This window comes from Chiloscyllium punctatum, chromosome 1, assembly GCF_047496795.1.
Source record: "Chiloscyllium punctatum isolate Juve2018m chromosome 1, sChiPun1.3, whole genome shotgun sequence".
NCBI classification, from domain to species: domain Eukaryota; kingdom Metazoa; phylum Chordata; class Chondrichthyes; order Orectolobiformes; family Hemiscylliidae; genus Chiloscyllium; species Chiloscyllium punctatum.
The window spans coordinates 64,403,711-64,428,066 of record NC_092739.1 but is presented as its reverse complement, the minus strand read 5'-3'; the positions used below and the strand labels follow the sequence as shown (position 1 = coordinate 64,428,066).

At 41.9% G+C, this 24,356-nt stretch overlaps 1 protein-coding gene across 7 annotated transcripts in view; it reads left to right on the top strand.

The window, feature by feature from the left end:
* The window catches only part of arap2 (ArfGAP with RhoGAP domain, ankyrin repeat and PH domain 2), a 320,143-nt gene that overhangs the window by 25,538 nt on the left and 270,249 nt on the right, over positions 1-24,356 (top strand). For 5 of the 7 annotated variants that reach the window (XM_072566592.1, XM_072566582.1, XM_072566591.1 and 2 more), the window contains exon 2: positions 22,867-23,951. The exons of the other annotated variants lie outside the window; for them this stretch is intronic. In XM_072566592.1, coding sequence (XP_072422693.1) covers positions 23,059-23,951 — 893 coding nt within the window. In that variant the 5' untranslated portion in view covers positions 22,867-23,058. The remainder of the gene's footprint in view (positions 1-22,866; positions 23,952-24,356) is intronic. 7 annotated transcript variants of the gene reach the window in all.

Sequence of the window (24,356 nt, the reverse complement as noted above, 5' to 3'; positions counted from 1 at the left end):
AAATAAAGCCTTCTTAGCAACTTGTAGTGTTGTAGAGTGATAGATGTGCTGCACGGAAACAGACCCTTTGGTCCAACTCGTCCATACCGACCAGATATCCCAACCTAATCTAGTCCCACATGCCAGCACCCAGCCCATATCCTTCCAAACCCTTCCTATTCATGTAGCCATCCGCATGCCTTTTAAATGCTTTAAATGTACCAGCCTCCACCACTTCCTCTGGCAGCTCATTCCATACACACACCACCCTTTGTGTGAAAAAGTTGTCCCTTCGGTCCCTTTTATATTTTTCCCCTTTCACCCTAAACCTATACCCTCTAGCTCTGGACTCCACACCCCAGGGAAAAGACCTTGTCTATTTATCCTATCCATGCCCCTCATGATTTTATAAACCTCGTATAAGGTCAGCCCTCAGCCTCCGACACTCCAGTGAAAACAGCCCTAGCTTATTCAGCCTCTCCCTATAGCTCAAATCCTCCAATCCTGGCAACGTTCTTCTAAAACTTTTCTGAACCCTTTCAAGTTTCTCAACATCCTTCCTATAGGAAGGATACCAGAATTGAACACTATATTCCAAGAGTGGCCTAACCAGTGTCCTGTACAGCTGCAACATGACCTCCCAACTCCTGTACTCAATACTCTGACCAATAAAGTACTGTACCTGTACACATAGATTGGTTTGGAGATGAGCTGGTGCTCAGGGATGTACAGAAATGGAGATTCAGACAGCAATGAGTAGCTGATTGGCCAATAGGTCACAGACCAATCATTAATGAGAATAACCGTATGATTGTCAGTCACAATGTGGTGAGTTCTCAGGTAGTTGAACAGCTTGGGGCTGTGAACAAGATAATTAGAATCCTTCAGAACTGCACCAACTCAGGAGCTGTCTGTTCCCTGCAGCAAAAGCTACCTTAAGCCTGAAGGAAACCAGTTCATCTTTCCTTTGATAGTTGGTGTAATCTCTGATTTAATTAATCAGTCAGTGACCTTTCTTAAGTGAGAATGAGAGCACTGTGCCTTTTGTAAACTAGTGAAAACATCTGGTGAAGGAAGGCTGGGGAGCAGTGTTCTTATTAGTATAAGATCCATCTCAACAGTTCCTGTGAATACAGACCAATGAACTACTTTCCCATTTTTCCCTCCACTCATAACCCCAACTCCTTTTACCTCCAATGTATGTGTAAAGGTAGTTAACGTTTTAACTAATCGAGTTATATGCGAATGGTCCATATGGTTTATCTGTAGCTAGAATCTATATATGTGTAATTAAGTATAGAAAGCTGGTCCATACTTTCAGTCAATTAGGGCCTTAAAAAACAGGTAAATTGGGTAAATTTGCTTATTTCTATAAAGTCTTTAACTCGTGTGATGAGTCTGGGAATAGTGGGATGAGTTCCAGCAAGTAACTTCAAGCATAACACACTCTTAACTGGTTACAGTTTGCTAACTTGAAAGTGATTATCTTATCCCAACCCTCATTTTTGTTAATTAGTCAATCTTTTATCTGTGCTAATATATCACCCCGCCCCCGGAACTATCTAGTGCATTGTTGGGCGGCATCTAATTTGAAAACTAAATATGCTACAACAATTTGTACCCTTTATCTGCCTTATTTATTACATCTTTAAAGAAGTTTAATTAATTTGTCGGACATGGTTTCCCTTTGATCACCATGCTAACTCTATCTGATTGTGCTATGATTTGCGAAATGCCCTGTTCTTAGTTTCTTCTTTATGAATTCCAGCATTTGATAGATGTTAGACAAACTGGCCTATAGAATTATAGAAACCCTACAGTGTGGAAACAGGCCATTTGGTCCACAAGTCCACACTGACCACCTGAAGACTATCCCACCCAGACCCATTCTCCTATCCCTATTACTCTACATTTCCCCAATGTAATAACAATTTCAGCATTTGAAATTTTTGTAATAATATTCTTTACCTTTTATGAGAAATGCCTGAATCTAGGTTCATAGTGATCCCCCAAAAAATCTCAGACACCGGTTTGTGGGCAGTAGGCATCAATCTGGTCATATATATTGTCTTTGAACAAAAGGATAGTTATGCGATTTGGAGGAATTGGAGCCAGAATATTATGCTCTCACAAGAGAGATATGGAACTCTGTAATAGTGACTGTGGGATTGGCTTCTGACTTTAACTGAATCAGTATGCAGCACTTAGAACATGTGGATAACAAGCAAAATCAAGAGGCTGTGTCTCTGCTTTCCTGCTTTCTGGTTCTTTCCAAAAATAGCATGTTACGTGTAAAGTTTTCCAATTTCCTGGAACTCCATTCTAAGATCTAGGGAATTTTGGAAAAATTACAACTATTACAGTCACTGTCTCTACAGATGTTTCCTTTAAGACTGCAGTAAGTAAGCTATCAGATCTAGGGCTGAAAATGTGTTGCTGGAAAAGCGCAGCAGGTCAGGCAGCATCCAAGGAACAGGAGAATCGACGTTTCGGGCATAAGCCCTTCTTCAGGAATAAGGAAAGTGTGTCCAGCAGGCTAAGATAAAAGGTAGGGAGGAGGGACTTGGGGGAGGGGCGTTGGAGATGTGATAGGTGGAAGGAGGTCAAGGTGAGGGTGATAGACCAGAGTGGGTATGGGAGCGGAGAGGTCAGAAAGAAGATTGCAGGTTAGGAAGGCAGTGCTGAGTTTGAGGGATTTGACTGAGACAAGGTGGGGGAAGGGGAAATGAGGAAACTGGAGAAGTCTGAGTTCATCCCTTGTGGTTAGAGGGTTCCTAGGCGGAAGATGAGGCTCTCTTCCTCCAACCATCGTGTTGCTATGGTCTGGCGATGGAGGAGTCCAAGGACCTGCATGTCCTTGGTGGAGTGGCAGGGGGAGTTGAAGTGTTGAGCCACGGGGTGGTTGGGTTGGTTGGTCCGGGTGTCCCAGAGGTGTTCTCTGAAACGTTTCGCAAGTCGGCGGCCTGTCTCCCCAATATAGAGGAGGCCACATCGGGTGCAGCGGATGCAATAAATGATGTGTGTGGAGGTGCAGGTGAATTTGTGGCGGATATGGAAGTATCCCTTTGGGCCTTGGAGGGAAGTAAGGGGGGAGGTGTGGGAGCAAGTTTTGCATTTCTTGCGGTTGCAGGGGAAGGTGCCGGGAGTGGATGTTGGGTTGGTGGAGGGTGTGGACCTGACGAGGGAGTCACGGAGAGAGTGGTCTTTTCGGAATGCTGATAGGGGAGGGGAGGGAAATATATCCCTGGTGGTGGGGTCCGTTTGGAGATGGCTGAAATGACGGCGGATGATACGCTGTATATGGAGGTTGGTGGGGTGGTAGGTGAGGACCAGTGGGGTTCTGTCCTGGTGACAGTTGGAGGGGCGGGGCTCAAGTGCGGAGGAGCGGAAAGTGGAGGAGATGTGGTGGAGGGCATTGTCGATCACGTCTGGGGGGAAATTGCGGTCTTTCAAGAAGGAGGCCATCTGGGTTGTACGGTATTGGAACTGGTCCTCCTGGGCGCAGATGCGGCGGAGACGAAGGAATTGGGAATATGGGATGGCGTTCTTACAGGGGGCAGGATGGGAGGAGGTGTAGTCTAGGTAGCTGTGGAAGTCGGTCAGTTTATAGTATCCCATCAGATCTAGGGGACTTGTTGTTCATTAGTCCACTGAGTTTTCCTCGTACATTTTTTGGTAGTTTCCTCCCTCTCTTTTTTTGCCCTATTGTTGGAATAATTTTTTGTATTTTCTATGAGAAAACCCGGTTCATAGAATAGAATCCCTGCTACGTGGAAGAAGGCCATTCAACCCATTAAGTTCACACCAACCCTCCGAAGAACCCACTCCGATCCCACATCGCTGTATTTTCCATGGCTAATCCACACAACCTGGGCATTATGGGTAATTTAGCTTGGCCAATCCACCTAGGCTGCACATCTTTCGACAGTGGGAGGAAACCAGACCATCTGAAGGAAACCTACGCTGACATGGGGAGAATGTGCAAAATCTACACAGTCGTCCAACGGTAAAATCGAACCTGGGTCCCTGGTGCTGTGACGCTGGAGTCCTAACCACTGAGCCACTGTGCCAGTTACAAAATGTTTGCTCATGGTCTCTGTCAAAGCCTTACTTCTCATTTTTAAATCATCACTCTCACCTACTTAAAGGCTCAACATTTTTTTAGGTATTTTTAACTTTTCACATACTTACAGAAGCTTTTACAATCTGTTCCTTTTCTGAGTGGGTTCCTCTCATGCTACAATGTCTTCCTTACTGTTCATTTTGTTATCCTTTAGTTTCTAAAATGTGTTCAATCTTCTGGACGACCAGTAGTCTTTGTAGAATTGTATATCTTTTCTTTCAGTTTGATACCCTTATGACTGCCATCATTTGAGTTTGAAACACCTAGCTTATAGAACCACATTTCTCCCCCTCAAACTGAATGTGAAAATCTTCATGGTATGATCACTCTTACTTTGAGGATTCTTTACTATGAGGATTCTAATGAATTCTTCCCATTATACAGAACCAGGTCGAAAACAGCCTGTTCCCAGATTGCATCCAGAATGGATTGTTCTGAGAAAGAATTGTTCCAAATATACTCTATAAATTTGGCCAAGGCTACTCTTTCAGTTCAATATACGCATGTACCATTATTGCTATATCTTTCTGACCGTCCTCAATGATTCCTTGATTCCTACTCTGCCCCACAGTGTAGTTACTGTCAGTAGGTACCCTAAATTACCCTTAAGGCAGAGAGTTGGGATAAAAGGTTCTTTTTCAGAATGGCAGCCGGTGACGAGCGGTGTCCCGCAGGGTTTGGTGCTGGGGCCACAGCTGTTCGCATTATATATTAATGATTTGGATGAGGGAACCGGGGGCATTCTAGCGAAGTTTGCCGATGATACGAAGTTAGGTGGACAGGCAGGTAGTACTGAGGAAGTGGGGAGGCTGCAGAAGGATCTAGACAGGTTGGGAGAGTGGTCCAGGAAATGGCTGATGGAATTTAACGTGAGCAAGTGCGAGGTCTTGCACTTTGGCAAAAAGAATAAAAGCATGGACTACTTTCTAAATGGTGAGAAACTTAATAAAGCCAAAGCACAAAGGGATCTGGGAGTGCTAGTTGAGGATTCTCTAAAGGTAAACATGCAGGTTGAGTCTGTGATTAAGAAAGCGAATGCAATGTTGTCTCTTATCTCAAGAGGGCTGGAATATAAAAGCAGGGATGTACTACTAAGACTTTATAAAGCTCTGGTTAGGCCCCATTTGGAGTACTGTGTCCAGTTTTGGTCCCCACACCTCAGGAAGGACATACTGGCACTGGAACGTGTCCAGCGGAGATTCACACGGATGATCCCTGGAATGACAGGTCTAGCATATGAGGAACGGCTGAGGACACTGGGATTGTATTCGTTGGAGTTTAGAAGATTAAGGGGAGATCTAATAGAGACGTACAAAATAATACATGGCTTTGAAAAGGTGGATGCTAGAAAATTGTTTCTGTTAGGCGAGGAGACTAGGACCCGTGGACACAGCCTTAGAATTAGAGGGGGTCATTTCAGAACGGAAATGCGGAGACATTTCTTCAGCCAGAGAGTGGTTGGCCTGTGGAATTCATTGCCACGGAGTGCAGTGGAAGCCGGGACGCTAAATGTCTTCAAGGCCGAGATTGATAGGTTCTTGTTGTCTAGAGGAATTAAGGGCTACGGGGAGAACGCTGGCAAGTGGAGCTGAAATGCGCATCAGCCATGATTGAATGGCGGAGTGGACTCGATGGGCCGAATGGCCTTACTTCCACTCCTATGTCTTATGGTCTTATGGTCTTATGGTACACAAACCACTTCAAAGTGTAACTTCTTCTTTGTTATGTTTTAGTCCTATTCAACTAATCCTACTGTTTGATCCTCTGAAGATTATTTCACATTGCTGTCTTGATCTCATCCTTTAATAATATAGCCACCCAAACTCCTGCTATCTTAATGTGCTTCCAAGCTGTCAAATACCCTTGACCATTCAGTTCTCAGCCTTGATCACTTTGCAGTCATATCTCTGTAATGGCTGTCATATGAAAGAGTAACTGCAAGTAATGGATTATTGTTTGATCTAGCTTGTTATGAATGCTACGTGGATTCAGACAACAAAAATCCCTTCTGTCTGTCTTTTTTTTCTGCTCTGATTTCATTTGCTGGTGCATTGTTCGTTTATATGCTCTGTTCCTTCCTGCCATGTTCTGGTTATCATTATCCATGTCGCTACCCTGCACTATTCAGTCTTGTTCTTTCAGTTTGACTTTCTTGTCACCCCACCCTAATCCGCCCCAATTTTGGAGGAAATCCAGTATTCCTCCAGGATCCGGGCAATTTTTCTCTTACTGATTTGTGGGTTAGGAATATCTAACATGCAAAACACAGACCAGGTCCCGTGGATAATGTGTTCCCTATTTTCAATGGAGGACAAAAATCAAATGTCCTCTTGCGTGCCCTTTTGTCTTATGGTGCAGGGTCGAAAAAGCCCATCAAAATGAGGCCCGGTTCGAGACTTTGCAAAGGACATGAGAGGCTTGCTGAGGAGTCTGGAGTGTAATGTTAGGGAAATGAAACATTTTTAAAATGTCACTGTTGGGTGCTGCATTGTAATGTAGATGTTTTAACTGTAATATTCATTATCAGGATTGGTCATTTTAAATGTTAGCTAAAACTGACACTGAACAGCTTTGTGCATTTGTTCTCATTCACAAGCATGGCATGATTTGTCTGGATGGCACACAAACCAATACTTTCACTATATCTCAGTGCATGTGGTAATAATAAATCAAATCAAATCAGATCATTCTTTACTGAGAAGAGAAGATACCAAAATGCAAGTGAATTGTTGATAAAATGCCCTTCAAACTGTGTTGTCAGCTTGGCAACTGTGCTGTAACTTAAATTGCCCGGGACGTTTTAAAATAGAAACTCTGAGGTAGAACCTGTGTACCCTCCTGTGGTGGGGTGGAGTGAAGGCACTCACTCTCACCTTCAAGTGTTGCATATGGACATGGGCTACTTCAGTATCTGAGGTGCTGAACATTGATGATTGCACAATGAACATCCCACTTCTGACCTTTTCTTAATGGAAGGAAATTTGCCGTTGGGCCGAGGACACTACCCTGAGGAACTTCAGTAGTGATCTTCAGCTAAGGTAATTGACCTCTAACTATCACAAGCATTTTAGATTAGATTAGATTAGATTACTTACAGTGTGGAAACAGGCCCTTCGGCCCAACAAGTCCACACCGCCCCGCCGAAGCGTAACCCACCCATACCCCTACATCTATATCTACCCCTTACCTAACACTACGGGCAATTTAGCATGGCCAATTCACCTGACCTGCACATCTTTGGAGTATGGGAGGAAACCAGAGCACCCGGAGGAAACCCACGCAGACACGGGGAGAACGTGCAAACTCCACACAGTCAGTAGCCTGAGGCGGGAATTGAACCTGGGTCTCTGGCGCTGTGAGGCAGCAGTGCTAACCACTGTGCCACCGTGCCACCCCATTTTGCTTAGTTCGAGATAATCCCCCTAGTTCCCATTGACTTCAGGTTTGCTAAGGCTCCTTGATACCATGCTTCTTAGAATGCTGCATTGATATCATTGGTCTCATTATGTCACTGCTGAAATTCAGATTTTTTGGACATGTGCAGACCAAGACCATAATGAAGCCAGGAGCTTAGGGGCCCTGGTGAAACCCAAACTAAGTGTCAGTGAGCAGGTTATTGTTATCAAATGCTGTTTGATAACACTGTCAATGATGCCTTTCATCTCTTTGCTGATGATCAAGAATAGATAGATTGTCTCTTGTTTTTTTTTGTGGCGAGGGCATACCATGGTAGTTTTCCACATTTCTGGATGCATTCTAATGTTGTCACTGGACTGGAACAGCTTTCCTAGAGTCATAGGTAGTTCTGGAGTATAGATCTTCAGTACCATTACCAGAACATTGTCAGGGCTCTAGTTTTTACAGTATCCAGTGCTTTTGGTTTCTTGATACCAAATGAAGTGAGTTGACTTGGCTGAAGATTTGTGATGCTGAGGAACCTTCGGGGTGCGGCTGAAGTGAATGTTCCTCATGACACTTTCCACTGTCGGTTGTTTAAGATGCTTCAGCCTTGTCTTTTATACGATGTGCTGAGCTCCCCTGTTGTTGAGGATGGGACTATTTATGGCACCTCTTCCTCCAGTAAGTTGCTTAATTGTTGACTATCATTCAAATTATACGTATTGCTTTTCTTTATTCTGCATAAGGTGTGGATGTCACTCACTACACTAGCATTTATTGGCATTCTCTCATAGCCCTTGAACTTCTTTGGCTTGCTGGATCATTTCAGGGGGCCGTTAAAGTCTTCTAAATTACTGTGGATCTGGAATCACATGGGCCAGAGCAGATAAGGATTTCCTTCCCTGAAGGATATTACTGAACCTGATGGGCTTGTAGAATAATTGGTGGCAGGTTCATGGTCACCCATTATAGACACTAGATTTCCATCCCAGATTTATTACCTGAATTTAAATTGCACCAGATGATGTGGTGGAATTTGAGCCAGTATCCTGAGAGCATTCGTCTGGTTTTCTGAATTACTAACAACATCACCATGGCACTGCCACTTACTGTGTGCGGCAGGACTGAAGGACAGAACTGATTAGTTAGTTGTGGGATCATTTGATTATATCTGTCATATGTTGCTTTTGCTGTTTTGAATGCAGATAGTCTGGTCTTTTAACTTCACTAGATTGGCACCTTATTTTTAGATATACCATGTGCTTGCATGCCGTTCTACACTCTTTGACCAAAGATTGAGCCCCTGGGTTGATGATAATGGGGGATATGCCAGGCTTAAAGTTATGTTTTCTTGGTTGAATGCAGTTCTTCTGCAGCTGATCCATCGTACTTCTTGTTTGCCCAGTTTTGTGTTGCGAGATCTGTTGAAATCGTAACCTGTGTAGGAAATATTCATAACACAATGGTAGATTATGATGGAAAGCAGTCATAATGTTTAATTGTAATGTCCTTCTCTAACCTTTCCCATCCTGTCAAAGTCTCAATGGCCTGAAAAGGTAACTTCCTGCCTCCACTAATGATGAGATGTTGAGTACCTCCAATTCTTTTTTTGGGTTTCACATTTCCATATGTTCATATTTCATGAGTGCATTATTTTGCTATTGTAAGAGCCAATGACAAATGGACAGGCCTTTAATTTGGAACAAATATTGTTCTTGGACTTTGATGTTTCTGTGACTCATTAGTGAATATGTGGAATATGTCTAATGATTTGCTGCTATATATCCAATTGACAAGTTTGAGATTGGTGGTTGTATGAGGGGATCAGAACAAGTCAAATGGGTGGTTTAGAAAGCTGCAGATGGATCTTAATATTGATCAGTGAATGACTGGCTACCTTAGAATATGTCCCAGCAACACGAGTCATGAAGGAGTGAGTGCCTAATGACCCCCAGAAGTGAAAAAGGGTTAAAGCAGTCAATGAGTATCAACTGGGAGAATCTAGTCACCATGGATAATGCCTCTGCGTGAGTCCTGACTACAATTTTTAATTTGATTTTATTTATTAATCTTCTGCAGTTTGTCACATTGGTTTCTCAACCCAGTTTGATAGAGTTTCTAATTCTGCCTCTCTCGGGTCTAAGAAGTGTAGAAGTGACTGAAAGTTTTGAACAGATGTCACTGGCTCACATAGCAACAAGTTTAATCTGTGTAAAAGCCGGAAACAGATTTTCCATTTCAGCCAGCCCTGTCAAATTTTGAAACTGAAAGTAACAGTGAACCCACCGAACTAATGCTCATTTGTATTCAATATCAGGTGGCTAACATTTTTGGTGTTAATCATTTCAGTTGATATCCAATATGATCATATTTAACAAAAATGGATTTTTAAAAGTCAGGAATTAAATTGTATAACTTGTATAAATTTAAAATTTCCATTTTCTTAATCAATTAACTCGAGTATGTAGTTTGGTTTTGCTCATCATGCCTCAAGGCAACGACCCAGTCACTAGATCTGGTGTAGAGGAGGATCACAAGCTTACTTGGAAAACCTGCCTGCTTAGCTGGATGTTGTTGATTTTCTGAAGCTGTTGGGATTTAGAGCTGTTATGACACAGGGTAAACCCTCCTCCTTAATTTAAAACCAGCAACACCGAAATGATTTATCCCATGCAGTAATATGTAAGAATCGAATGGCTAAGAGCTAATTAAAGTAAAATTTAACAACTTTATTTCTTAAAGTATAACAGAGAATAATTAACTAACCACTATTCCTTACTCTAACTTATTTGTTACCTTCCCTTCTATAATACTAGTCCGATTAAAACTCCCAATTAAGATTTACAAAACAACACTTCTTATCTCAAAACCAGACAGCTGTTGGTTCTTGCCTTCGGAACTTACTGTGTCTTTTCTCCTTGTTATAAATTTTTGCATTATAGGTTACAGATTGAAAAGGGACTTTTAAGAGAGATGTTTTTTCAAGCAGTCTGGTATAAGCTATGTTTGGCAGTTCTCCCCTCAATTGTTAAATTTTCCCCAGTCTTATACTCCAGAGCATAGGATAGTGTCATTGGCTTTTAAGGTTGTCAGTATCCTCAATTCAAACTTGCTTGGAGTTTGATGTGTTTCAGGTATAATTTAAACTGATTGGCCAAATTTGAATTTTGTTTTTGTTTCCAAGCAACAAACTAATTGAGTGGTTTGACCCAGTATTACATTGTTACCACTTTTCAGTATACATGGTGCTGGGTCCGGTAGTCCTGCTGTTTTTAATCTCTTAAAGGCATACTTACATCTTCATAATAGAACTAAGGAAACTGTTCTTCAAAGCGTCCCTGAAGCTTTAAAAGATGTGATATGCTGATCATATTTTATCTGCAAATAGTAATGCACTCACCACGCAAAGATTAGGTGCCCTGCTGTTGAGTTTCTTTGTCAGTGGTTTTACACCAGCATTTTTTGTATGAGAAATTTGGAAGATGATCTATGAGCTAGTTGAGGGGAGGGGAGCGATTTTTATATATATATATATATGAATGCTCATCCATATGTAAATAGTATGATCTGTTGATATGCACCTTGTAACTAATAGGAACAAAGTGGAGCATAGCGCCTCTTTTGATGTGCCTTTAGAGGATCTGGTCTCTTTCATTATCACCTTGAACTCTGGTTTGATCTTCAGTTCCATGTGAAGATGATGGCTCTGACCAGCCACCTCTGTCAGAGCCAGTCTTCTTTTTGACTTTGTGCCAGCCAGTTTGATTGCTTAGACTGACCTAAATCAAACTGAGAGATGGCATAAAAGGCAGACCCAGTGCACTTCTCCCAAGAGACATGTCCTGTCATCAACATTTCTAAATATGTCTGTCGACTTAGGTTCAGAGTTGATAAAATGTTAGAAATTGTGACAGAAAAGGAGGCTGTTCAGCCCCTGGTCTACAATTAGTTTGTCCCAAGATTATTTTATGTTACTGGTTTTCAAATGTTTGACCTTTTCCTGTCCAAACAATATTCCAGTTCTCTATTTAATGTTTTGTGATTAGGCATCTATTGTCAATACCCTGCAGCTCATGAAGTGGTGTTTCATTCTGCCACACCCAATCTTAGACTCCTTATTCCACCACTCAAACATGATTGCACTGTTTACCCACAGTTAAGGACCTGGGTTTCACTGGCCCATTTTGTTGATTTGCTTCTTCCTTAATGGTCTGTCCCAATAGGTCCTACAGCTTCCAGCTTTACAGAAAATGTTGTTCTATGTACCTTCCTCCTCCCCATCCCCTTACTACATTCTCTAGCCTGCTCTTCTTAACCTCCAATCCCCAAGTTCCCTCTCCATTCCATTTCAAAGCTACTCTCTATCTCGCTGTTTTTAGGTTTTGGAATGGAAGATCAAACTCCTTTCTCATCACACCCCCTCAACACCCAAAGCCCCTTTGACTTTCTGATTATTGTTGGCATGCCTACTCTCTGGGATGACAGATGGACAGTAGATGATAATCTGCCAATTTCTTTGGTCCTATTTGATCTGATACTGAGAGTTCATGGGCTTCAGAGTCAATGTTGAGGACTCGTAGGGCATTTTCTCTGAACTGTGTACTACGCTAATGGGTGGTATATAAAGTTAGCTGGTATGTGATTTTTTTTGTTTTGCAGGTTTTTAGATTAGATTAGATTAGATTAGATTAGATTACTTACAGTGTGGAAACAGGCCCTTCGGCCCAACAAGTCCACACCGCCCCGCCGAAGCGTAACCCACCCATACCCCTACATCTACATCTACATCTACATCTACCCCTTACCTCACACTACGGACAATTTAGCATGGCCAATTCACCTGACCTGCACATCTTTGGAGTGTGGGAGGAAACCGGAGCACCCGGAGGAAACCCACGCAGACACGGGGAGAACGTGCAAACTCCACACAGTCAGTCGCCTGAGGCGGGAATTGAACCCGGGTCTCAGGCGCTGTGAGGCAGCAGTGCTAACCACTGTGCCACCGTGCCGCCCACAGGTTGTTATGTAAAATTATATTAATGGTATTTGGAGAATTCAACAGTTTAAATAATCCAGATAATTGAGTTGGAGGATGTGACACAATCCTGTACTCCATTTCAAAATTCTAGATATATCAATAATTTTAGAGTGGCACAGTGGCTAAGTCATTAGCACTGCTGCCTCACAGCATCAGGAATCTGGGTTCAATTCCACCCTCTGGTGACTGTGTGTGGAGTTTGCGCATCTTCCCCTTGACTGTGCTGGTTTTCACTGGGAGCTCCGGTTTCCTCCCACAGTCCAAAGATGTGCACGTTAGATGGATTGGCCATGCTAAATTGCCCATAGTGTGCAGGTTGGGATAGGATAAGGGCATTAGTCAAGTACAAAATCATTGGCTTGACATATAACCATGCAGGCATTTTCCAGACCTGGGACAAGACTACCTCTACTCTGTTCATTTTGCCTCTGTTCCAACGAGATTGGTCTGTCAAGCAAGCACTTTCAGTTTTCCCAAAGGTGCCAAACAGAACATGAAACTATGCGACCATTTTTTGGTCTTGTCCACTGAAGCATTTTTATTCAAGTCAGATTCCCAGACTAACAGTTTATATGACACTACTAATGCATGTACTCACTTCTGGTAGCAATGTCCTCTGGGTTACTTTTTGACTGAGATGTTAATTAGTTGTGACCACCTGAGCGTATAGCTTGTGAAGTGTATAAACACGCTGATCATAACATAGGATTGAATCCACATGCTTTTCACTGCTTCTGAGATGATATTATTCCCACATATTCAAAAACTCTGATACCTTTATTTTGAGATTGATGTTACTGGAAGGTAGCTGGAAATCCAAACTATTGCCGAGCATCAGTTGACATTATTGTGAGTTTGTTAATGAGAATATTAGGGGAATGAAGTTTTAAAATATGTGTCATTAGAAATGTGGTAATATTTAGACATCTGAAAAGTTGGCAAGTTATTTGTGAAGAAAACAAACCTTCAACAGGAAGTGAATAAAAATAGAATTTCCTTTCTCTGAAATCTTCTCTAGAAGTTGTTGAATTTTATACTTTTGCACTTACTGAACTGGTTGTTATTTGAAGTGTTGGCATGTGTAGTTTATTATCTTTACATTAACTCTGACTTGCTAAAGTGAACATTAAGTAGTAGCAGTAATAAATATACGATAATGTTTATAAATTCTCAGCCTATATTCCTATTTTATGCCTTTAAAGGGCACCACAATAAAATGCTCCAGCTAACAGCTTGGATTTACATAGCACCTGCAACACACACAAGATCTGTCCAGGCCATTTCAGCAGAGTGGGTACCAACCATAAGGTTAAAATATTAATAAGATTCTGGATGTAAGTTTGCTCACTGAGCTGGAAGTTTCATTTTCAGATGCTTCATCACCATACAAGGTAACATCATCAGTGAGCCTCCGGTCAAGCACTGGTGGTATGGTCTGCTTTTTATTTATGTGTTTAGGTTTCCTTGGGTTGGTGATGTCATTTCCGGTTCTTTTTCTCAGGGTGGAGTAAATGGGATCCAAGTCAGTGTGTTTGTTGGTAGAGTTCCAGTTGGAGTGCCATGCTTCTAGGAATTCTCGTGCATGTCTTTGTTTGGCGTATCCTAGGATGGATGTGTTGTCCCAGTTGAACTGGTGTCCTTCCTCATCCGTATGTAAAGATACTAGTGGGAGTGGGTCAAACATTCGAAAATGAACCTTCCAGCTCAGCGACCAAACTTATATTTAGAACCTCAACCTGGGCTGCAAATCTTCTCAAAACACATTTACAAGATTGACTAAACCTTGCTGAAAGGGGAAGATTTAAGGATGATCATGAAGGAGGAGAAGGTGTTCCAGAGGCTAAAAATGTTTTGGGGAAGGAATGATAGCCTCACCATTGTGTTCTAATAGATTGAGAAAGTTGAAAAATTTGGGTTCAGAGATTGGGTGGTGATGTGCTATGTTCTCCCAAGGGTTGTATGGCTTTAGCAGTGGAGAGGGGAAAATATTATAAGTTCCTTAACAGAGACTTTAGATTTGTGACATTTTAGGGATCAGAAGTCTATATAGGTTCAAGAGTATAATGGTAACAGTGAGCTGGACTGAGTGCTGGATATAGACTGTAGACTTTCAGATAAGCTAAAGATTATGATGGATAGGAGAGTGGGAGGCTAACCAAGGTAGCGTTAAAATAGTTGAAGTAATAATGACATGGATGAAGATTCTAGCTGATGGACTGATGTAAGGGCAGAGATGGGTGGTGTTACAGAGTGGAAGTGGGCAGTTTTGCGATATAGAGGATATAGGGTCAGAGGCTCAATACTGAGGCAAATAGGAAACCAGAGTATCAGGATTGCAAGATGGTGAACAGGGTAGTTTGAGTGTCATTGCGAGAGGGAGCATGCAGTCTGTGGCAATGATATCAGGTTTGTTAAGTGGGCAGCATGGTGGCTCAGTGGTTAGCACTGCTGCCTCACAGCAGCAGAGACCTGGGGTTGATTCCAACCTTGGGTGACTGTCTTTGTGGAGTTTACACATTCTCCCCGTATCTGTGTGGGTTTCTGCCGGTGCTCCAGTAACCTCTCTCAGTCCAAAATGTGCAAGTTAGGTAGATTGGCCATGCTAAATTGCCCATCAGGTTCAGGGATGTGTAAGTTAGACGTATTAGCCATGGGAAATGCAGGGTTACAGGGATAGGGTAGGGGGATATGTTTGGGTGGGAGGGTCTTCAGAGGGCTGGTGTAGACGTGTTGGGCTGAATGGCCTGTTTCCACACTGTAGGAATTCTATGATTGATTTAGTCCTTTTCTGTGTAAGAAATTGTGGCTGTTTCAGGACTAGAATTTTGACGATTGGGGGTTGGGCGAATCAGTGGATATGTAGAACCTGGTGTTGTCTGTCTATATGTGGATCTGATCCCTACCTTCCGATGATTTTGTCAAAGTGTAACATTGAAGTAATAAAATGGAAGGGGCTAAGAAGGTTTCCTTGAGGTAATTAAGGTTGATAATGCAGGAGCAGAAAGAGAAGTTTTGACAGGAGATACAGAAGAGGTGGGGGAAATAAAAGAAAAACTCTTGACTTCTTAATAGGGATTTTAAATTTGTGGACATGGTCCATGGATTTGATAACCAGTTTGTTCAGGGCCAATATGGATGTCCCTGGCTGGGCTAGCATTAGTTCGATCCCTGATTGCTACCTGAACTGAGTGGCTTACGAGGACCATTTCAGAGAACAATTAAGAATCAACCACATTGATGTGAGTCTGGAGTCACATGAAGGCCAGATGAGGTAAGGATGGCAGAATTCCTTCCTTAAAGGTGGTTAAGAGAACCAGATGAGTTTTTAGACCATTAGCCTAGCTCTTCACTCCAGCTTTTCCTTGACCCAAATTACTTGGAATGAAATTTTCATAGAGGAACGTGAAAGTTTAAATAAAGGTTAGTCACAGGAGATGTAATGTGCTATTCAAACTGTTTCAATGCCATGATATGGAAAGAAACCTAACTGGAGTGGTTGCCATATGGAATAACAGGAACGATTGCGTGGATTCGGGCAGTAATAATATTTACATGAACTTGCACTGGAAAAGGGAATTCAGAGAACAGTTGGTAGCTTGCAGGGATTGAGGGATTAAAGTTTGATTTTGTAAAGAGGCCAAAGCCAGACAGAGGTTTTCCAAGTGACTGGAGTATTGTCTGAGGAAGGGAAACCACAACAATGTCAGTTCACATGTTGGGCAGGAAGGAACGTCGGGTGTTTAGTTATTTTATGACAAATAATTTTGAAACTCTCAGAGATATATGACACAGAGCACCAAAAGGGCGGGGTGTGGGAGGGGGCTATTCTTGGTGGAAAGAGAAACTTGAATAAGATGCTGGTTCAAGACTTGTTTAGGGGAGCTTCAGAGTGGTTTTGGTCATGAAAGAAAGAATGTGATGAAAGCATTTAACTAGATGGTCTCAATTTTGATCATAGAGAAGTTCCATGAGCTTTTTGCATTTACTGGTTGGTGATGAAAGCTGAAGAGAAGTGTTTAAAATGAGTCAGTAATGGAGTATAAAATCAAGCTTCTCTCTACTGCAAAGTCATCCTAAGAAGCAGAATGATGTTGTCAGATGTCGCATCTCACTGGGTAGCACAATGGAAATCAAGGCCTGCTTTTCCCACGGTCATCATAAAGCTTAAAGATTCATTCAAAGTATACAAAATTTCCCAATTTACCTGACTTTTTAGATCTAAATTGACAAAAAACATGGACCAGGTTTCTGTACGCAGTACGAATTAATTCTTAGTGACAACAAACCAGGTTGTGTAGTAGATAGTGAAGAAGATTATCTCGGAGTACAACAGGACCTTGATCCAATGGGCCAATGGGCCAAGGTTGGCAGATGGAGCAAATTTAGTTAATTGTAAGTTGTATTTTGCTAAGGCAAACCAGGGTAGGACTGAGACAATTAATGGTAAGACCCTTCCTTGGTAAGGCATATTTTCTTGAAAGTGGAGTTACACATAGTCAAGGTGGGGAAGAAAGCATTTGGTATGTTTGCCTTCAATGATCAAGTACATGAGTTGGGATGTCATTGTTGCGGCATGGTTGGTTCGGGCACTTTTAGAATACTGTGTACAATTCTGGTGACGCTGCTACAGGAATTATGTTGTTAAACTTGAGAGGGTGCAGAAAAGATTCACAAGAATGTTGCCTGGATTGGAGGGCTTGAGCTAAAGGGAGAGGCTGCATAGGCTGGAGCTTTTTTCAATGAATTGTGTCGGAGGCTGAGGGGTGACCTTATAGAGACTTATAAAATCATGAGGGGCATGGATAGAGTAAATAGCCAAGGTCTTTTTCCTCGGCGGGGAGAGGGCATAAATTTTGGGTGAGATTGAAAAGATTTAAAAGGGATAACCTTTTCACACAAAAGGTGGTGCGTGTATAGAATAAGCTGCCAGAGGAAGTGGTAGAAGCTGGTACAATTATAATGTTTAAAAGGCATCTGGATGCGTATATGAATAGGAAGGTTTAGAGAGTAAATAGGACCAGGTCAGATTGGGATGTCTGGTGGATACGGATGAGTTGGACCAAAGTTTGTGTTTCTGAGCTGTATTACTCTGACTGAGAGGAACCAGCAGGAAGTCATTGTACACATTTGAACCAAAAACATAGGAAGGGAAAAGAATGAGATTTATGAAGGGGCAATACAGAAAGTTTGGCAGGAATTTAAAAAGGAGATCCTCGAGAGTAGTAAGACCTGGATTACTCCTGGTGCTGCGAGCTAGTGAGGGCAGGAATAGGAGGATAGAGCAGGTGAATGCATGGCTGAGGAGCTGGTGTATGGGAGAAGGATTCACATTTTTGGATCATTTGAATCTCTTCTGAAGTGACCTTTACAAGAAGGATGGATTACATCTGAATTGGAAGGGGGCTAATATACTGGCAGGGGGATTTGCTAGAGCTGCTCTGGACGATTTAAACTGTCGAAGGGGGGGGGGGGGCATACCCAGGGAGATAGTGAGGAAAGAAATCAATCTGAGACTGGTGCAGTTGAGAACAAAGGCGAGTCAAACAGTCAGCGCAGGCGGGGATAAAGCAGAGAAAAAGGTAGGACTGATAAATTAAACTGCATTTATTTCAATGCAAGAGGCCTAACATGGAAGGCAGATGAACTCAGGGCTTGGTTAGGAAAATGGGAGTGGGATATCAGCAATTACAGAAACATGGCTCAGGGATGGACAGGATTGGCAGCTTAATGTTCCATAATACAAATGCTACAGGAAGGATAGAAAGGGAGGCAAGAGAGGAGGGGGAGTGGTGTTTTTAATAAGGGATAGCATTACACTGTATTGAGGGAGGATGTTCCGGAAGTATATCCAGGGAAGTTATTTGGGTGGAATTGAGAAAGAAGAAAGGGATGATCACCTTATTGGGATTGTATTATAGAGCCCCTAATAAACAGCGAGAAATTGAGAAACAAATTTGTCAGGAGATCTGTTATCAGTAAAAATAATAGGGTGGTTAGGGTAGGGGATTTTAACTTTCCAAACATAGACTGGGACTGCCATTGTGTTAAGGGTTTAGATGGAGAGGAATTTGTGAAGTGCATACAAGACAATTTTCTGATTCAGTATGTGGATGTACCTACTAGAGAAGGTACAAAACTTGACCTACCCTTGGGAAATAAGGCAGGGCGGGTGACTGAGGTGTCAGTGAGGAAGCACTTTGGGGCCAGCGACCATAATTCTATTAGTTTTTAAATTGTGATGGAAAAGGATAGACCAGCTCTAACAGTTGAAGTTCTAAATTGGAGGAAGGCTCATTTTGATGGTATTAAGCAAGAATTTTTAAAAGCTGATTGGGTGCAGATGTCTGCAGGTAAAGGAACGGCTGGAAAATGGGAAGCCTTCAGAAATGAGATAATGAGAGTCCAGAGAAAGTATATTCCTGTTAGGGTGAAAGGAAAGGAAAGGCTGGTGGGAATGCTGGCTGACTAAAGAAATTGAGGGTTTAGTTAAGAAAAAGAAGGAAGCATATGTCAAGCATAGACAGGATAGATCAAGTGAATTCTTAGAAGAGTATAAAGGCAGTAGGAGTATGCCTAAGAGGAAAATCAGGAGGGCAAAAGGGGGACGAGATAGCTTTGGCAAATTGGGTAAGGAGAATCCAAAGGATTTTTACAAATGCATTGAAGATAAAAGGGTAACTAGGGAGAGAATAGGGCTCCTCAAAGATCAGCAAGATGGCCTTTGTGTGCAGTCGCAAGAGAAGGCAGAGATACTAAATGAGTATTTTGCGTCTGTGGAGAAAGATGTGGAAGATATTGAATGTAGGAAAATAGATGGTGACATCTTGAAAAATGTCCATATTACAGAGGAGGAAATGCTACATGTCTTAAAACACATTAAAATGGATAAATCCCCAGGACCTTTAACAGGTGTACCCTAGAACTTTGTGGGAAATGATTGCTGGGCCCCTTTCTTTGACATTTGTATCATCGATAGTCACAGGTGAGGCATCAGAAGACTGAAGGTAGGTTAATGTGGTGCCATTATTTAAGAAAGTTGGTAAGGACAAGCTAGGGGACTATAGACTGGTGAGCCTGACGTCGGTGGTGGGCAAGATGCTAGAGGGAATCCTGAGGGGACAGGATTTACACATATCTGGAAAGGCAAGGACTGATTAGGGACAGTCAGCATGGCTTTGTGCGTGGGAAATCATGTCTCACAAACTTGTTTGAGTTTTTTGAAAAAATGACAAAGAGGATTGATGAGGGTAGAGCGGTAGATGTGATCTATATGGACTTCAGTAAGGCGTTCAACAAGGTTCACCATGGGAGACTGATTAGCAAGGTTAGATCTCATTGAATACAAGGAGAACTAGTCATTTAGATACAAAACTGGCTCAAAGGTAGAAGACAGAGGGTGGTGGTGGAGGGTTGTTTTTCAGACTGGAGGCCTGTGACCAGTCGAGTGCCACAAGGATTGGTGCTGGGTCCGCCAGTTTTTGTCATTTACATAAATGATTTGGATGTGAATATAGGAGGTTTAGTTAGTAACTTTGCGGATGACACCAAAATTGGAGGTGTAATGGACAGTGAAGAAGGTAACCTAGGATTATAACGGAATCTTGATCAGATGGGCCAATGGGCTGAGAAGTGGCAGATGGAGTTTAATTTGGATAAATGCGAGGTGCTGCATTTCTGGAAAGCAAATCTTAGCAGAACTTATACACTTCATGGTAAGGTCCTAGGGACTGTTACTGAACAAGGAGACCTTGGAGTGCAGGTTCATAGCTCCTTGAAAATAGAGTCGCAGGTGAATAGGATAGTGAAGAAGGTGTTTGGTATGCTTTCTTTTATTGGTCATAGTATTGAGTACAGGAGTTGTGAGGTCATGTTGCGGCTGTACAGGACATTGGTTAGGCCACTTTTGGGATATTGCATACAATTCTGGTCTTCTTCCTATGGGAATGCTGTTGTGAAACTTGAAACGGCTCAGAAAAGATTCATGAGGGTGTTGCCAGGGTTGGAGGATTTGAGCTAAAGGGAGAGGCTGAACAGGCTGGGGCTGTTTTCCCTGGAGCGTCGGATGCTGAGGGCTGACCTCCATATGGGTTTGTAAAATCATGAGGGGCATGGATAGGATAAATAGACAAAGTCTTTTCCCTGAGGTGGGGGGTCCAAAACTAGAGGGTATCGATTTAGCGTGAGTGGGAAAAGGTATAAACTGAACATAAGGGGCAACCTTTTCACATAGGCAGTGGTGTGTGTATTCCTGCCAGAGAAATTGGTGGAGGCTGGTACAATTGCAACATTTAAAAGACATCTGGATGGGGATATAAATAGGAAGGGTTTAGAGGGATGTGGGCTAAGTGCTGGCAAATGGGATTAGATTGGGTTGGGATACCTGGTCGGCATGGATGAGTTGGACCGAAGGGTCTGTTTCTGTATTGTACATCTTTATGACTCAAAGACTGCTTATTACAAGTAAATAGCTTCTAAAGACAAATGAACACAGAACTAACGACAAATAGCTCCACTTGTTAAAACTTCAATATCTTTACAACCTACTTCCCTTCTCCAAATACACGCAGATATAAATATGCTGGCAGACACAGACAAAACAAAATTGGTATCATAATTGGAGGGAGAGAGAAATGAGAAGAATGAGGTTTATTTTCTGGTCGCCTTTGAAGTGCAGTGATAATTGGATAAACCAAATGTGTAGCAGGTAATGAAGTACATATCAAAAGAGAAAGCACAATTACATGATACCATTTTGTATTAAGATGACCACTTAAAGACTCCAGCCTGAGCTGACACTGAGCATTCTTTTGCAGAATAAAATAAACTCCAGCCACAAGTTTATGGCTAATCGTATCTGCAAGTAAGTTTGTTGTTACATACCCAATAACAGATTAATTTCCTTTTTTTATGGGCTAAGAAATACTGTGCAGAAGGAATCTGAAAGGAAGGAGAATATTGTTAATTCCAGCATTGCTTTAATTCAGATTCCAGATCCTTAATTATTTGGGAAGGGTGATAGAGAAGAGCGCTGTTAAAATAACTCCTTGTACTGCTGTCTGTTTCTCATAAGTGACCACTTGAACTTTGTTTTTAGCATTCATTTATTTATGTGTTGATGTTCAACTGAAATATTGAAGCACAATGAGAACAAGACTGATTGAATAAACACATATTTCAGTTGGCTAATTACCATCAAAATATTACAAATAAAATGTTAGATGCATAATTACTCACATGAAGTAGGTACCTGATTTGTATAAAACCAAAAAAATGCCAATTCTAGGTATTTTTTGATCAACCTGTTTTGGGATGTTACTATGTCAGGAACAGGTGGGACATGAACTGGGGCCTCCTGAATCAGAAGTAGGGACATTACCGCCGTGCCACAAAAGTTCTGGAAATGCCAATTATATCCTTTTTATTGCCTGCACTTACATGTGGATTACTTCAGGGCCTGAAGTAGCATCATGTTATTATAGCTATATGTTCAAGCACTCAGCATCACTGATAACTTGAAAATGTAGAGCTGGATAAGCAAACAAGAGCTGCTGGGCCTTGAAGAAAGAGAGCGGTACCTATAAGTAAGGCACGTCCATGGGTTTCTGGCATTAACTTGCTGGTTATGTTATCGCATTTGCTCTGTCCTAGTCAGTTCAACTAGTAATGAGAGTATTCCAGCTGAAATTCTGTCATGTTACAAATCTTGGATAATGTCAGGGCATGTGGAATTTTCCAGTTTGGGTTAACAACAGAATGTGTAAAAACTTTAAAAAAAACCATCCATTTCCTTGGGATCTAAACAAGATTGGAGGACAAGTTTGGACAGGCCATAGTGGAATTGTATTTGCCAGGATTGTGAGGTAATCATAAACCACATTCATTTGCTCCAGCTGTGCTTCTCAAAATACAGAAATCATGTTACCTTCCTTTATTTGAAATCAGTCTTTCAAAGGATGGATTTCAAATGGTTTTCTTGTTTGTGGGAGAATTCAGAAGGTAACACAACCTTAAAACTTGACATTATACAGTTCGTAACAAACTCTGACTTTAAAAGAAAACTTACACAAGGGGAGTGATGAGAATGTGGATGCATTATCCCAAAAATCAATTACATGTTAATTCAAGTGAAGATTAAAAATAAATGTTGATATTTGGGCCTAAGCAACATGAAGAAAGGAGTAGCGCTTTGAAATTAATTAAATAAAAGAGTTCTTACGCCTAACAAAATGGGCAGCAGACTCAATGGTCTATATGGTCTATGACGGCATTTCCATTTTTGTGATAAATTGATTTAACCTGCATTTCTAATCTTTTCACTTTGCTTCAGAAAAGGGTGCTGTTTGATGTGACATCATGGGGAGGAAGGACTATCACTTCTGACTACAAAGTAAGTTCCACATTCAATGATCTCTAAGTCAGTTAAGAAATCCAGTGGCTGCATCGAACTTCTGTTGGGATAAAGAAAATGAGGATGTGAGCTGTAAACCGTGAAGACTGGTATGAGAGTGAAATCGGCACAATGCTGTCATCCAGTGAGGGTAGAGGCGATATCGCAGATTGGTTGTTCAGTATTCATCTGGAGCAGTACACTAACCACTTCAAGCAGTCTGGTTATTTCACTGTTGAGGACTGTCAACACATGAACAATGAAATTCTTCTTCAGATTGGGATCGGTCCAACAGGACATCGTAAAAGAATACTTAAACATTTGAACGCTGTGTTCCCAGAAGCAGATGCGACGACTGTATCTAAAAGTCCTGAGACTGGAGACACTGACTTAGAGAGTGAGAATCAGGTGTTAAGTTTACATAGCCCTCCTAAAATTGAACCTGGCAGAAGCGTACCTGTGTCAAAGCTGAGAGCTAATTTTGTTAAAGGCAACTTTACTTCAGACTGTATAGACCCAGTAAGTGTTGATGGATGTATTCAGTCTAAAAACAAAATCCCATCCTCTCAAATGCAACGAGTTGAAGTAGAGCAGAAATTTCCAGTTGGTAAGAACCTGAAAGTAGATGCGTTTGAGCCAGATGAAGCCTGTTTTAATTTCTGTGACCCACAAGGTGATGTGGACAGCAGGCCACCAGTTCCACCACGCCTTCACCAGGGTACCCCACCTCTCAAGTTCACTCCCGATAGGATGCCACTGCCTTCTGCTTCCGTTGATTCCTCAAATATTTACTTAACAAAGGAACATTCCACCTCTGCGGAAATGCAACATTTAATCGGCACTCCGCCAGACTCGCCCTTCTTTGAATTTCAAGGAGAAATGGTGCAGAATGATTTGTATGTTGGTCATCTGGGCAACGTGGAGCAGGTTACTTCATTTCCTGTGACAGCATCTGATCTTCGAAACAGACCAGTGCCACAGCTCCCTGATGTGTGTGCAGCCACGCTAGACTCTACAGACATCAGGTAAAGCAATAAACTCCACTTCATAATTTTGTACTACTCTTCAAAGAATTGATTTTTTTCAGTGATGAAGTTACATTTCTACCTTTTCTGTAAGTAGGTACCACAGCAAACGCAACTGAAATATCGCAGGGCAAATCATCTGGTAAAGTTTACATTGGTAAACATGAGTGTATCTGTGGAGAGTGGAACAAACTTAACCTTTCAAGCCAAGCAACTTTCGCTAGGACTGATGACGTTAGAGATGTAATGGGTCTTAAGCAGGTACAAACTGGGAAGGAAGATCAAAGGGGAACTCTGTGGTGTGATTGAAAGCAGAAGAGATTAAATGATAGAAATTGAATGTGCAGGGCAAAAAGAGATGGGATAAACAGAACAAATAAACAAGTGTAGGCGAGCAGCAAATTG